This window comes from Microtus ochrogaster, unplaced genomic scaffold (genome assembly GCF_000317375.1).
Source record: "Microtus ochrogaster isolate Prairie Vole_2 unplaced genomic scaffold, MicOch1.0 UNK26, whole genome shotgun sequence".
Lineage (NCBI taxonomy): Eukaryota > Metazoa > Chordata > Mammalia > Rodentia > Cricetidae > Microtus > Microtus ochrogaster.
In genome coordinates, this window is record NW_004949124.1 from 766,769 (window position 1) to 779,964 (window position 13,196).

The 13,196-nt window shown below is 43.3% G+C and overlaps 1 protein-coding gene across 2 annotated transcripts in view; it reads right to left on the reverse strand.

The window, feature by feature from the left end:
- Ttc27 (tetratricopeptide repeat domain 27) overlaps positions 1-13,196 on the reverse strand; it is a 131,087-nt gene that overhangs the window by 69,828 nt on the left and 48,063 nt on the right. For both annotated transcript variants that reach the window (XM_026789696.1, XM_005367932.2), the window contains one exon: positions 7,356-7,469. In XM_026789696.1, coding sequence (XP_026645497.1) covers positions 7,356-7,469 — 114 coding nt within the window. The remainder of the gene's footprint in view (positions 1-7,355; positions 7,470-13,196) is intronic.

Genomic DNA, 13,196 nt, shown 5'->3' on the forward strand with positions numbered 1-13,196 from the left:
ATAGTCATCAAGTGACTAGTCATCAAAGAAAGCTCACATACAAAATGTCAACTTGAATTCAGACATAGTCTAGAATCCCAGACAAACACATGGACAGCCCCATTACCACGGCCATCTGCCTGCCTCTGATTTGTCAGTAGGTTTGGACTAACTACAGACTTTTCCTGGGAGAGGCTTCAAGACGGTTTCTCTGTATAGCCCTTGCTGTCCTGGAACTCAGTTTGTAGACCAGACTGGTCTCAAACTCAAGAGATCCATTTGCCTCTGCCTCCTGAGTGATGGGATTAGAGGTGTGCCCCACCATGCCAGGCTTGGCATCAGAATTTCAGTTGTGAATTATTGTGACCTTTTTTCACATAATGATCGAGTTATTATTAACATGTCCTTCTTAATTTTCTGATTCTAACATAGGAAGCTGTGGTGTGGGATAAGGTCTTTCCTGTACTTGAGGATGCTGGCAAAGCAGCATGTAACAACACTCTCTGACACGTGAAGATATGGAAGGCTGTTACTAGTATCTGCTTTCAAGTTGTTTCATTTTTTTACAAAATTAAAAATAAATTTAAGAATCAAGAATAAACTTCCTCAGAAGAAAGGTAAGGACAGGAATCTAACCTGATAAAATCCTGCCATGATTTGATTTCGAGCCCCAAAGGCTCGAAAATACACTTAGTCCCCAGCTATGAAGTGCAATATTGGAAGAGCGCTAGCACGCAGCAGCAGGTGGCCAGGAGTGACTTTTGGAAGGTTATACCTGCCTTTAAGTCTGATCTAGATTTCTCTAGAATTCTCTGCATCCTGGGTGGTCACGAGAAACAGTTGTGCTGCCTGACACTACCACCAACACAGACTGAGTTGTTCTCACCATGCTTTCCCTGCCATGATCAACTAAAATTTCCCCAACTGGGAGACAAAATAAAGCTGCTTAGTCGGGTATTTTATTACAGAGAGGAGAACAGTAAGTACCACAGAGCTAAACACGGGCCAGTTCCTAATTGGCACAACAGCCTGAAGCTGTGGTTCTTTCTCTGCCATGTGTGAGGGAGGAGAACCACTTGGTTCAGTATGTCACAGAATGAGTTCACATGTCAGAACAAACTCCTTGGGCATTCTATTCAATCAAACTCAGTCCGAACAAATTGAGACATAACCACACTCCTCAACCATCTTGACAAAGCTCCCTGGCCTAGCTTCACAGAAACTTAATAGCAAAAAGGTTGCATGCCTCTAGCCAGGGCTATTTCACTGAGGGAGGAAGGGCAAAGAACAAACAGCAACTTCTGGCTGAAGACATATGGTCACAATACATAAATAAAGATCACAGAATTCCTTCATGAAAAGAAAGGCATTTTTTTAAACCAACATACCACATTTTCAAAAAGAAAAAAAATAGCTTTTACTTAATAATCTAAAATTTAAAAGTAATATCATACAATTTACCAAACCCTAGTTACATGTGAAATTTTATTTTCAACAAAATCCATGTTGTTTGATGATATGACTAAAGAACATTAAGTACTCAGTAAGTTGTTCTTGACTTAATAATAATTGTTTGTACATTTCAGATGCTTCTGGGCGACATAGGTATCTGTGTCTGATGGACTTGGGTGCTCTCTGAAATAGCCAAGTACACCAGATGAGATAACAGAGCCAACATGCATGGAACTATCTAGAGCAGGGGCTCTCAACCTTCCTAATGCTGTGACCCTTTAATACAATTCCTCATGCTGTGATGACCCCAACTGATGGAGGAAGGTCATTGGTTAATTAAATAAAGAAGCTGCTTGCCCTGATAGGTTAAAACACAGGTGGGAGAAGTAAACAGAACAGAACTCTGGGAGGAAGAGGTAGTGAGCTCAGAGACTCGACAGCTCTCCTCTCGGGGGCAGACGCCTCAGAGAGACACGATGCTCCACTCTTGCAGGCAGAGGCGAGAGCTCTGCTCTCTGAGGCACACGCGATGAAGCTCCGACCCACGATGGACGTAGGCTAGAATCTCCCTGGTAAGCCACCTTGTGGGCTACAGCAGATGATTAGAGATGGGCTAGTCCAGGTGCGAGAGTTAGCCTAGAAGAGGCTAGATAGAAATGGCCAAGCAGTGATTAAATGAATACAGTGTCCGTGTAATTATTATGGGGCATAAGCTAGCCAAGCGGCTGGGGTGCTGGGGACGCAGCCCCGCCGCTCCTATTTCTACACCCAACCATAAAATTATTTTGTTGCTACTCCATCACTGTAGTTCTGCTACTGCTATGAATCATAATGTAAATATCTGAAATTATCTGATATGCGGAATATCTGAGATACAACCTATGGGGTCACGGCCCACCCACAGGTTGAGAACCATTTAAGTGAGCACCCTACAAAAGCTGAATTGGTTCCACATGGGTAGAGATTAATTTAACAGCTATCTTCTACTCTCCTACAAGTATACTTCTTGCTGACTTAAGGTTTAGCTACCAGTAAAACTAAGAACATTAAACTCATACACAAAAATGGGCGGTGGTACACTGCTATTCTCTCCACTGAGTTCAAAGTATTCTCTTTTTATTTGCTAATTTACAAACATATCCTAACAAAAGCCTCTCATGGTTTGATGCGAAACATCCTCCACAGACTCATGCATCTGAACACTTGGTCTCCAGCTGGAGGTATTACACAGGAAGGTGTGGACTCTCTGAGCTAAGGTACCTCGCTGGCAGCAGTGGGTGACTAGATTTTTTCAGAGCAAGCTCATTTCTAGCAAGTTCTGAAAAAATGCTACCATAGTCAAACAGAGTGGAGTTCTCACAGGCACAGGAAATAGGGAAAGCAGGGCTGACATTTACAATGACCTGAGTTCTCTTCCAGGTCTACACAAGGAAGCGATCCTTTAACCAGAGGCATTCATCCTTGAAAGGATTTTTAAAATAATTCTTGCACTTCCAGCAAATTTATAAGGATGGCTTTCTCAAGAAAGCTGTGGTGGGTTTGTAGTTGTTTTAAAATAATCTTAATTTGTGTAGCTTTATTTTATTTATGTGGAGCTCCTTTGGCCAATAGCCATTAAGAGACCATGCCCAAGTGGTTTTGCATTTCATGGATTTATGTGCACCACTTTTGTGCCCAGTGCCTGCAGAGTTCAGAGGGCATCAGATCCCTTGGAACTAGGGTTACAGATGGTTGTGAACCACCATGTGGGGGCAAGAAATCAAACCCAAGTCCTCTATAAGTGCAACTGGTGCTCTTAACCACTGAGCCATACCTTCAGTTCCCAAGAACTTCGTTTTATTTCAGACATTTAAGGTAAGTTAGTTAACTGTTAGCAAAGCCAGGTGTCCAAAGGTGGGGTCTCCCCCTCAGTCAGTGGTAACCCTGGCAGATCTCCAGCTTCCCAAATGCTGGGAATACAGATACATACCACTAGAACTGGCTTGTTTTCAAGTTTTAAAACTTAGTTTTAAGGTCATTTCTCCTAAACTGACTCTAAAAGCTAAGTATTTGTGCATACAGAGCTCCCAAGCCCCCACAATAACAATGCCCACATCTCCAGAAGCTGCAGTTTCATGAGTCAGAGGGTATCTCTATGGAATGGGTATAGGAGGGTGAAACCTCCAAATGTAAAGATGTGTCTCTTCCTTTTGGTGCCTTTTTTCAGGAAAGAATTTCCCAGAAAACCCTCCAGAAGATCAAGACTGAAGTTACAGTTACCCAGAGGATGATTTAGTATGCAGGACAATTCTGCACAAGGTCTGGTATGATTCAGACACAGTGTGCTTACATCTGAGAGTATAGCCATACATCTTCAAAGGAGCGGCTGGTCCCAAAGGGCCTTCCCTTTCACCGACAGCAATCCATTCTCACTAGAAGTATATCAAAGTGTCTGGGGCTGCTGAGCCCAACAGAGACGAGCTGACAATCTGAAAGGGCTGACTCATCACCTGCCAGGTCACCTTTGATCGTCTTTGCTGTGCAATCTTTGTACATGTCTGTGTGTGCAGGACAGGACTTATTAAAAAATTAAAATATGCACTTAAACAAACATATCAACAATTGGGTAAAAGAGCTTTCTTTCTGAAAGGAGCCTGAAGTGGACAGTGGTTTACAAATCGATCAGTCAAACAGACTGCCAAGTTTTATTCAGACTCTCAAGAATAAAATCCCCATGCTAAAAAGAAATAGAATTAAAATTTATTAAGCTTCAATAAACTTAAGCCTATGCTGAACCAGAATTACATAATAATTAGCAAATGGCACCTGTGAGAAATAAAATCCAGGTCAAAGTCCCAGGACTGGAACAGAGGAGCCGCGCTGGCAGCTTCTACATCTTATCTCATCCCCACAACGACAATGACCAGACTGTGAAATGAAAAGCAGCTTCTTGCTGAAGAAACACTGAAACTAGTATTTGACCATTCTTTACAGCACTCAAACCCCCAACACAGTAATCAGGACCTGCCATAGGCAGTAACATGCTCAGCCTCTGAGGTTAAAGGGAGTTGGGAGCTCAGCTGCTGCAGTTAATGGGATCCTGAGAGAGAGGGCTTCTCTTCAGCTTCCACAGTGACGATAAACCAACAGAGACAGCCTTGAGGAAGCCGGGTGACCACGCTGACCTCCCTTCCCTAGTCATGTCTTGGGTCAGTACTCCTAAAACTTTCTGACTTCGGGTCCCTTTAAACCTTCAGAAGGTCTGAGGGACTGCAAAGGAACTGTGCTTCCATGGGCTAGGATCGCTCAACAGTTACCACATGAAGCTGTGTGGAATACGACTGAGGACTCATAGCTGAGTACTCATAATTATGGCCATCCAAAACTTGACAAAGATGTCAAAAACAAAAACTGGAGAAAAGGCAGAATCTTCAACATATGGTACAAGAACTGAACATCCACATGCAGAAGAGTGAAATTAGCCTACATCTGTGACCTTGTACAAAAACACTCAAAACTGATGAAAGATCTAATTGTGACACGCTGCAGCTGCTAGAAGAAAACCCTATAGGACAGGCCAAACCCTACAGGATAGAGGCCTAGAAAAGGGATTTCTGAATAGGACCCATTTGACCAGGAACTGAGGCCAGCAATTGGCAAGTGGGGACTCATTAAACTAAAATTCTTCTGCACAGGTAAAGAAACAAGCAAGAATAGAGGAAGCCCACAGAGAAGAAGACTATCTCTGCCAGCTATCATCTGACAGAGGACTAAAATCCAGAATATATAAAGAACTTTAAAAAATAAAACAACCTATTCAAAAAATGGACTTGGGATATGAATAGTTTTCAAAACAAAAAACAAAAATAGTCAAGAAATATCTCAAAAAGATTTTATTCTGATAAGGCTGAGAAAGCTGAATGACAATAGAAAAAGCTATACTTTTTTTTTTAAAGGGACAGTATGACTACCATCTCAGTCACTGTTCTACTGTGACCAAGGCAACTGTTGTAAGAGAAAGCATGTAACTGGGTTTTGCCTACACTTTCAGAGGTTTAGTCCCCGTGGTCACGACAGGAAGCATGGCAGCATTCAAGCAGACACTGGAACAACAGCTGAGAACCACAGCCTGTTCTGTGTGCTGAGAGACTCTGGGCTTGACAGGGCTTTAAAACCTTGAAGTCCACCCCCCAGCAACTAACGCCAATAAGGTCACACCTCCTAATCCTTCTAATCCTTTCAAACAGAGCACTCTGCAGTGACCCTGTGAGGGCCACTCTCATCCAAACCATCAGAGCTTTGTGTACTCAGCTAGAAACCTAAGCGTTACAGTCAACAGGGCTTCCACAAGCACTGACTTTATCCTCACTACACTCTTTATAATTTCATTTTACATTCAACCATACCCCTCCTCCCGCCCTCCTCACCTCCCCCTCAGCGCACCCCTATCCACTAATCTCAAAAGGTAAAGCCTTCCATGGGGAATCAACAAAGTCTGGCACATTAAGTTGAGGCAGAACCAAGCCCAGCATCAAGGCTGAGCACGGCCTCCCACCACAGGCAATGGGCTCCAAAAAGTCAGCTCACGCATCAGGAATAGATCCTGGCCCACTGCCAGGAGCCCCTCAGCTAGACCAAGCTACACAACTGTCTCCCACATGCAAAGGGCCTGGTTCAGTCCCATACTGGCTCCGCAGCTGTCGGTCTAGAGTTTGTGACTTCCCAAGAGCTTGGTTCAGTTGTCTTTGTAGGTTTCCCCAGCATGATCTGACCTCACTCTTAACCTGCATAGGCAACAACACTCAGCCTAGAAGATTTCATGGACTAGATTGTTTTTAACGGCTTCTCCTGAGTTTGTAATTTCCTCTCTCTTGTGGCTTTTAGAATCTTTGGTTATCTACCTTCGTGTATGATGCAACATTTTCTTCTTAACTTTGGTATCTATCATTTAAAAATTCACCATTACACAGGGCCTGTCATTGGAGTCCTCAATGTGACCGCCTATCACTAAGTTACAGCCCACGCGGACGGTCAGCACACCTGCAGTCCCTCAACAGGCATGACTGAGCTTTCCCTTGGAGCCCCTTCTGGTCCCCCTGCCATCCCCCCAACTTTAACAGTTCATCATTTAGCACTGCACAGTGTTGGAAGGAAACCAATCTTTACAGAAATTAAAAATTTTAATTTAAAAAACCCTTTGTTTTATATATCCAGTTGTTATTTTAAGTCATTCCCTTACTCTTGAGAGATGTGGTCATTTTAACAAACACTGAAGCACCACACTATGAATCAGAGGAACTGGCAAAAGTTCAGGGTGTGAGCTAAGGGGCTCAACAAAGACAGAAAACTAGACAAACATGGATTCATCCTGTCACATGATCTAATTTCCAAAATTCAGGAAATAGGGAATAAAAAGACACACACAACCCCCCACCCCCCCGCAAAGTACTGCTCTGCAGAGGCAGCACTAACTGCTCCACAGTGCTGTCCCTCAAGTAGAAATATACAGCTTCCTTACTAATGTGGCAGGATGAGAAGATGAGGCAACCCCTGCAAGGCCTAAGGAGAAACAGAGTAGCATCTCTCTGCTTCTAAATCTGTGCTCCCCAGGCAAAGCACAAGGCACGTTCTCACCATCTGACACCAAAAACAAGATTCACAATCCAAGCTGGGCCTGACATCCCACGCCAGTCCCAGCGTTTGGAAGGTGCATAGTGAGTTTGAGGCCAGCATGGATATAAAATGAGATGCAGGGTTACACAGGTTAAATGCTGAGGTCACAGCTACAAAGTAAAGTGACAAAGCTGAACTTTGCAGTCAAATCAAATTCTAGAGCCTGTAATCTAAGTAACGACAAAACATGAGTGGAAGATAAGCCATCTCGTCCCTGCAAGTGCCTCATGCATACACTACAGCAACAGAGGGAGAGAGTGCCGCCACGGTACCTGTGTCTGCCTCATTGCCCGTTCCACTCGCCGTGTGCTTCCCCTCTCGAGCTTTGTCCGGAGGATCAAGGCTGATGTCTGAATGGCCCAGAACTTTGGCTGTGACAGTAAACACTGGTGGAAGAAAAGAGAGGGCAAAGAAAGAAGGGGTGAGCCAGAGGTGCAACTCCTAGACGTGCCCGCCCCCACCCAAAAAAACCACAGTCTAGCCAAAAGTACAACCTAAGCAAACAAAAAGGTGGGAGCTGGGTAGGGAGGCTCTCATCTTCTTAAAACTCACTTTACAGAGCACTGTTTAAACATAGGAGAATATAGCTGCAAAGCGTCCTCAATATTAGATACCCTAACTTCAGACAAAATGCTTTCTTAAAGGAGGCATCCTGAGGAAATTCACCTACAATGAAACTCAAATAAAGTTAGTCATCAAACAGAGCGCAGGCAGAAACTTTACTAGAACCAGGGAACCAAAGGGACAGTTTGAGGGAAAGAGCATACGGTGGTACATGGGGACTGCTTGGCATAACGGGCACACTTTAATGCAGATTTGGCCCTGGGTGGCCATCCCAACAACAACCTTCATTAAGGCTCATTATGAAGAAAGGGCTTGTTTATCTGTCTGAAAGGATGCCATCCTTCCTCGGTGTGCACTGGCTGTTTCTAAACAAGCATTCGCTTGTCTCTGGAAGCCAGGTGCGGAAAGCACCCTAGTCAGGACCAATTAGTCACCCCAGCCTGACTGCTCATTAGAAGCACTGGGAAGCTTAACTTTAACTGAGAAGAGGAGGATCTGGGCATCTGGGTTTTTTTTGTTTTTTTGTTTTGAAGTGCTCCATAGGTAATGCTTAAGTACAGTCAGCTTTAAGAACTATTAGGTAAAAATCAAACACGCTTGTCTCTGGTCAAATTTATCCACTAATGCACAGTGTTCATTAGAGGATAGCAAGAAAATCGTCAATGAAATATTAGTGACCAGAGCCTAGAACTCCTCACTGCCCCTGCCCAGCTCACTTGCTCACTCGCTCCCACCACCTGCCTGCCCCTACGGGCACCTGCCTTCTCCACTCACCATTCATCCTACCCATGAGTGGCTTTGCCTTTTATTTCCTTTCATTAAAAAAATAATAATAACTTTTTCGGTTAGCATACAAATACTAGGTTTCACCAGGGTGCTTCCACACACATGTGCTGCTGCCCCGCTGCTCTCCCTATGGCCCCATCCTTCTCTAGTTGCTTCCCTTCCTTCCCCAGGATAGTCCCCTCTCCCCATCTTATCAAGTGTATCTCATTGCTCTCCTCTTCCCCTTCCTAAGGGTCTCTCCTCCCTTCTCAGGATCCCCTTCTTAGTTTCAAGACACCTCAATTGTTAACCCTTAATCTAGATCAATCTTGCTACAATTAGGAAAATTAAGATAACAGCAAAAGTTGATAGCAGTATTTTGTCCCAAAACAACACTCTGTCATTTCATAATACTTTCCAAATGAAATTATGCACATTCAAGTGAATAATTTAAGATAATAACCATTCAGAAACTGATGATAGTACCAAGTCAAAACTAAAACTAAACAACAGAATAACATTAAAAAAAAAAACTCTCAAAAACCTCTCATGGAAGAACCTGAGAGACCGTGAAGAGAGAAACAGAAACGCATGAAGAGAAGAAAAGCAAAGGGATGAGATCGTCCTGAAGTTGTTCATTAATGCATCTGAGCCCTCGCTCTGGGCAGGAACTGTTCACACAGGCTCAGGGGCAGCAGTAAGCAATGCAGATGAGTCTCGGCACCCAGAAATCTTATGTGTGTCCTAATTCAATGTCTTATTAAATAATTTTTCTTCTAAACTAACTTTTGTAACTAAATGTTTTATCTATTGCCGAAATACAGTTTCTAAGAGAAGTGTATATAACCTTCTTTCATTATTAACAGTCCCACAAAGAGGAAACATTTACCAACAGGAACAGGAATATTTGTCACTATAACACCACGAATGACAAAACAGAAGACATTTAAAAATTAATTCCCAGGACACAACAGTGCTGAGAATTGAACTCTGTGCCTTATGCATGCTAGGCAAGCATTCTTACCACTGAGCCTCATCCCAATCAGAAAAGGAATTCTTTAAAATGCACAACATTTTAAAGTGCACTGTACCTGCAAACCTGGCTCTACCATTGCACTCAGGGGCACTGCGAACTCACTGTCCTGTCCACCCACCACTGGGGTTACAATCTGTAAACGCGCAGTAACAAGAACAGAGCACACACAGTAGGGAAAGTCTTCCAAACCAGCCAGGGCTGGACTAGAATAGCAGCTCCACTCTACCAGCTATTTGGTTCTGGGAAGTCCTTTCCTCCTCGCTTCTTCAGAAACCTCTGAGAGCAGCTCCCGGGGTGCTTCTAGGCCTCCAGGGCCTCTCTTCCTATGCTTAGCCGAAGTGCAGAAAGTCACCCACCAGGGCAGAGGCCAGGCATCTCAATTCCCAGCTACTCCATCAGTTTGCCAACAAGAACAGTGTACGCACAACACAGAGGCTTAGGGGTGCACCAACTCTTAATGTTTTACACTCCGAAGGCTTGAGGACTTGAGGACAGGAGAAGCCTTTTAGACTTTTATGTGGTATCAGGAAAATATTCCCACTAAACACTGAAAGCAAAATGCCATGTGACAAATAGATGTTCTGCAGGCTTCATAAAAGAGATGTCAGTGAAGAGGGTAATTCTCCTCCAAAGAGGAAAATGCACACTGTAGTCAGCGTGCCACGAGGAAGCACTGCCCTGAGGTAAGAATCACTCCTAAACCGGCATGGTGTTGCACACCTTTAATCCCAGAACACGGGAGGCAGAGGCAGGCAGATCTCTGAGTTCGAGGCCAGCCTGCTCTACAAAGCCAATTCCAAGACAGCTAGGACTGTTACACAGAGAAACCCTGTTCCAAACAACCAAATAATAGTAATAATAAATCCTAATGTGCAGCATTAGGTAATGAAAGAGAAAACCAAACAGGAGCTCCACACACGCGCTACTGACTTGTGCAGAGAATTAAATTTATATTTCTACAATCAAGCCAAACCGTGTGAACAACCCACTGCCCAAATCTACACATTCATAGGGGAAAAGTGATTCTATCTTCACTAGGTCACATAGGCCATGGCTCATAATTCCACTCCATTTAGAACCTGTGCAGTGATGACCCCACTACCTACAAGACCAACTCTGCCTCAGCTTAACAGCTACCTTGCTCCGGATTGCCTTATCTAAGTGACTCCATCTTCACACAGGGATTCTCCAATACTGCATCCAGTTTGGTACAGAGCAGAACTCTTTAACTCACTGCAGGTACACAAGGAAGAAAAGGAGCCAATTGGGCATATTGCCTGCCTTTGGCAGAGAGGTATACACAAGTATAATTGAACAATGGTGGCGTTTATAAAAAAACTAAAGCCTACTCAACAGGCAGGAATTCAAGTCTGTACTGTAAACCTAGCCAACTACATGTGCCTAGAGAGGTCACAGACCCTAGAGAACCCACTACTGCCATTTTTTTCTAAACCAATAGAATTTCTGACTGTAATCTAAAAACTTATCCTTTTACCCACAGATTTAATTCTCACCTTCACCAAAAAAGCTTCATTTTTGCAGCAGATGAGGCTACTACAGAGATCCACTACTGGTCAAATGCAAATAATAAATGACCATGCAGAAACCAACCCCAACTGGGACATCTACATTACCCCTACACCTAAGGCTCGGGGATTATTGTAGAAAAGGGAGTGGAAGAATTCGAACAACCAGAAAACCAGGACACTAGCTTCATGTGAAACAATGTGTAGTTGGAATTTTTTTTGGCTCACCAATCAGCTCCCTAATAAAGACACAGAGACGTATTATTAATTATGAATGCTTGGCCTTATGGGCCTAAATTTGTCCCACCAGCTCTTTTAACTGAACTTAACCTGTTTCTATTCATCTACATTTTGCTTCGGAGCTTTTGAACTTTCTTTCATTCTGGGTGCCCTACTTTGCTGCTTCCTCTGTGGCTGGCTCGCTGGCCTGTGGCATCTCCCAGTCATCTCCTCTTCTTTCTTCCCCCAGCCTAAATTCCTTCTCCTACTTACTCTCCCTGCCAGGAAGTTCTACCTATACCTCTGCCCTTGCTATTGGCCGTTCAGCTTTTTATGAGATCAATCAGGTGCCTTAGGCAGAGAAGGTAAAAAGCAACACATCTTTACATAATTAAACAAATGCAACACATCTTTTCATAGTTAAACAAATGTAACACATCTTTGCATAGTTAAATATTCTGCAACAATAGTGTCTTCTAAATATGTCAGGATGCTATACCCATGAAATCTCAATGAAACAGTTGAATAAACATGGCGACCTTACCAGCTGACATGTCAACATAGACAGGAGAAGTTTCCCAAGACCCCACCTCTAGATGAAGAGTCATAGGCAATCACTGGCTCCTCTGAGAAAGAGAATCAGGTTTCTCCAGGAATGAACTCCCTGGTAGGTTATCCAATCCCAAGTAGTCACCCTAAACACATGCACATAGGAGCAATACTAAATAGATTCTGTAGGTGAACATAATGTATATGTTCATGTACATATAAGTAACAATAATAATTAATAAAGACGTCATGAATTTGAGAGGGAGTGGGGTGCAGAGGAAGGGCTGGAATGGAGAGAGAGAGAAGAGATAATATACAGTTCTTACATATGGAATTCTCAGAAAAAGTTACTAACAGAAAAAAAACAAACAAAAAAAACCCACCAAATTATGGGGGTATGTGTTAGTGGTGGAACATTTGTATAGCAAACCTAGTGCCTCAAATTCAATCCCCAGAAGTGGGGGGGGGGGGTAAATTTAAACTTAAAACTCACAAATATTTTTATAACATTCCTTACATAGCACTAGGAATATTCCCGAGCAAGGACACAGTACTATAAATGACAAGTAGCTACTATGAAAGATGTTTATTACTATAAATCAGATCATCTGTAGCTTAAGCACACACCGTGGTGTAACCCAGAAATTTAAACTCGTTTTTCTTTAAGACAGTTGCACTCCAAATGCCACATAAAACCTTACAAGCTGTTGGAAAACAAATCTATTCGGAGCTGGCACAAAACAGGAAAACATACTCAAATTGACCTGGGTACCAGTCCAAACTCTGCCATTAGCTCCCTTGAGAAAGATGTCTGCCACTCTTAGACCTCTTAGACCTGATTTTTCTCATAAGTGATGATAGGAGCTGAGCTGAGAATGCTTTCAGCTCTGAAAACTGTTTCCATAGAATTCCATCTGTCCTGTGGCAGATGACAACACAGAAAGGTTCCAAATCATTTAAGATGCTCTGCAAAGGGACTGGTTGGTAGCGTGCTGGCCTAGCACCCCTGTTGCAGGAGTTCTTGAGCTCCAACACAACGTAAACAGGAGCAACTGCACACATGGACTGCAAACTTCCATAACTCTAGCACTCGGGAAGCAGAAGGGTCAGCAGCTCAAGGCCATTTCCAGCTGTAAATAGATTTCAAAACCAGCCCGAGTTACAAGAGACTCTGTCTCAAAAATAAATTCTTTCTAAACTAGCCTAAGTCCCTCTACTTGCCCAGCCATTGCTTATGCAACCATTAAAAAGTGGAATCAGGGGCTGGTGAGATGGCTCAGTGGTTAAGAGCATTGCCTGCTCTTCCAAAGGTCCTAAGTTCAATTCCCAGCAACCACATGGTGGCTCACAAACTCCACCAAAGAACTTTTACAGCTGATAAACACCTTTAGTAATGTGGCAGGATACAAGATCAACTCCAAAAAATCAGTCGCCCTCTTCTACACAAAGGATAT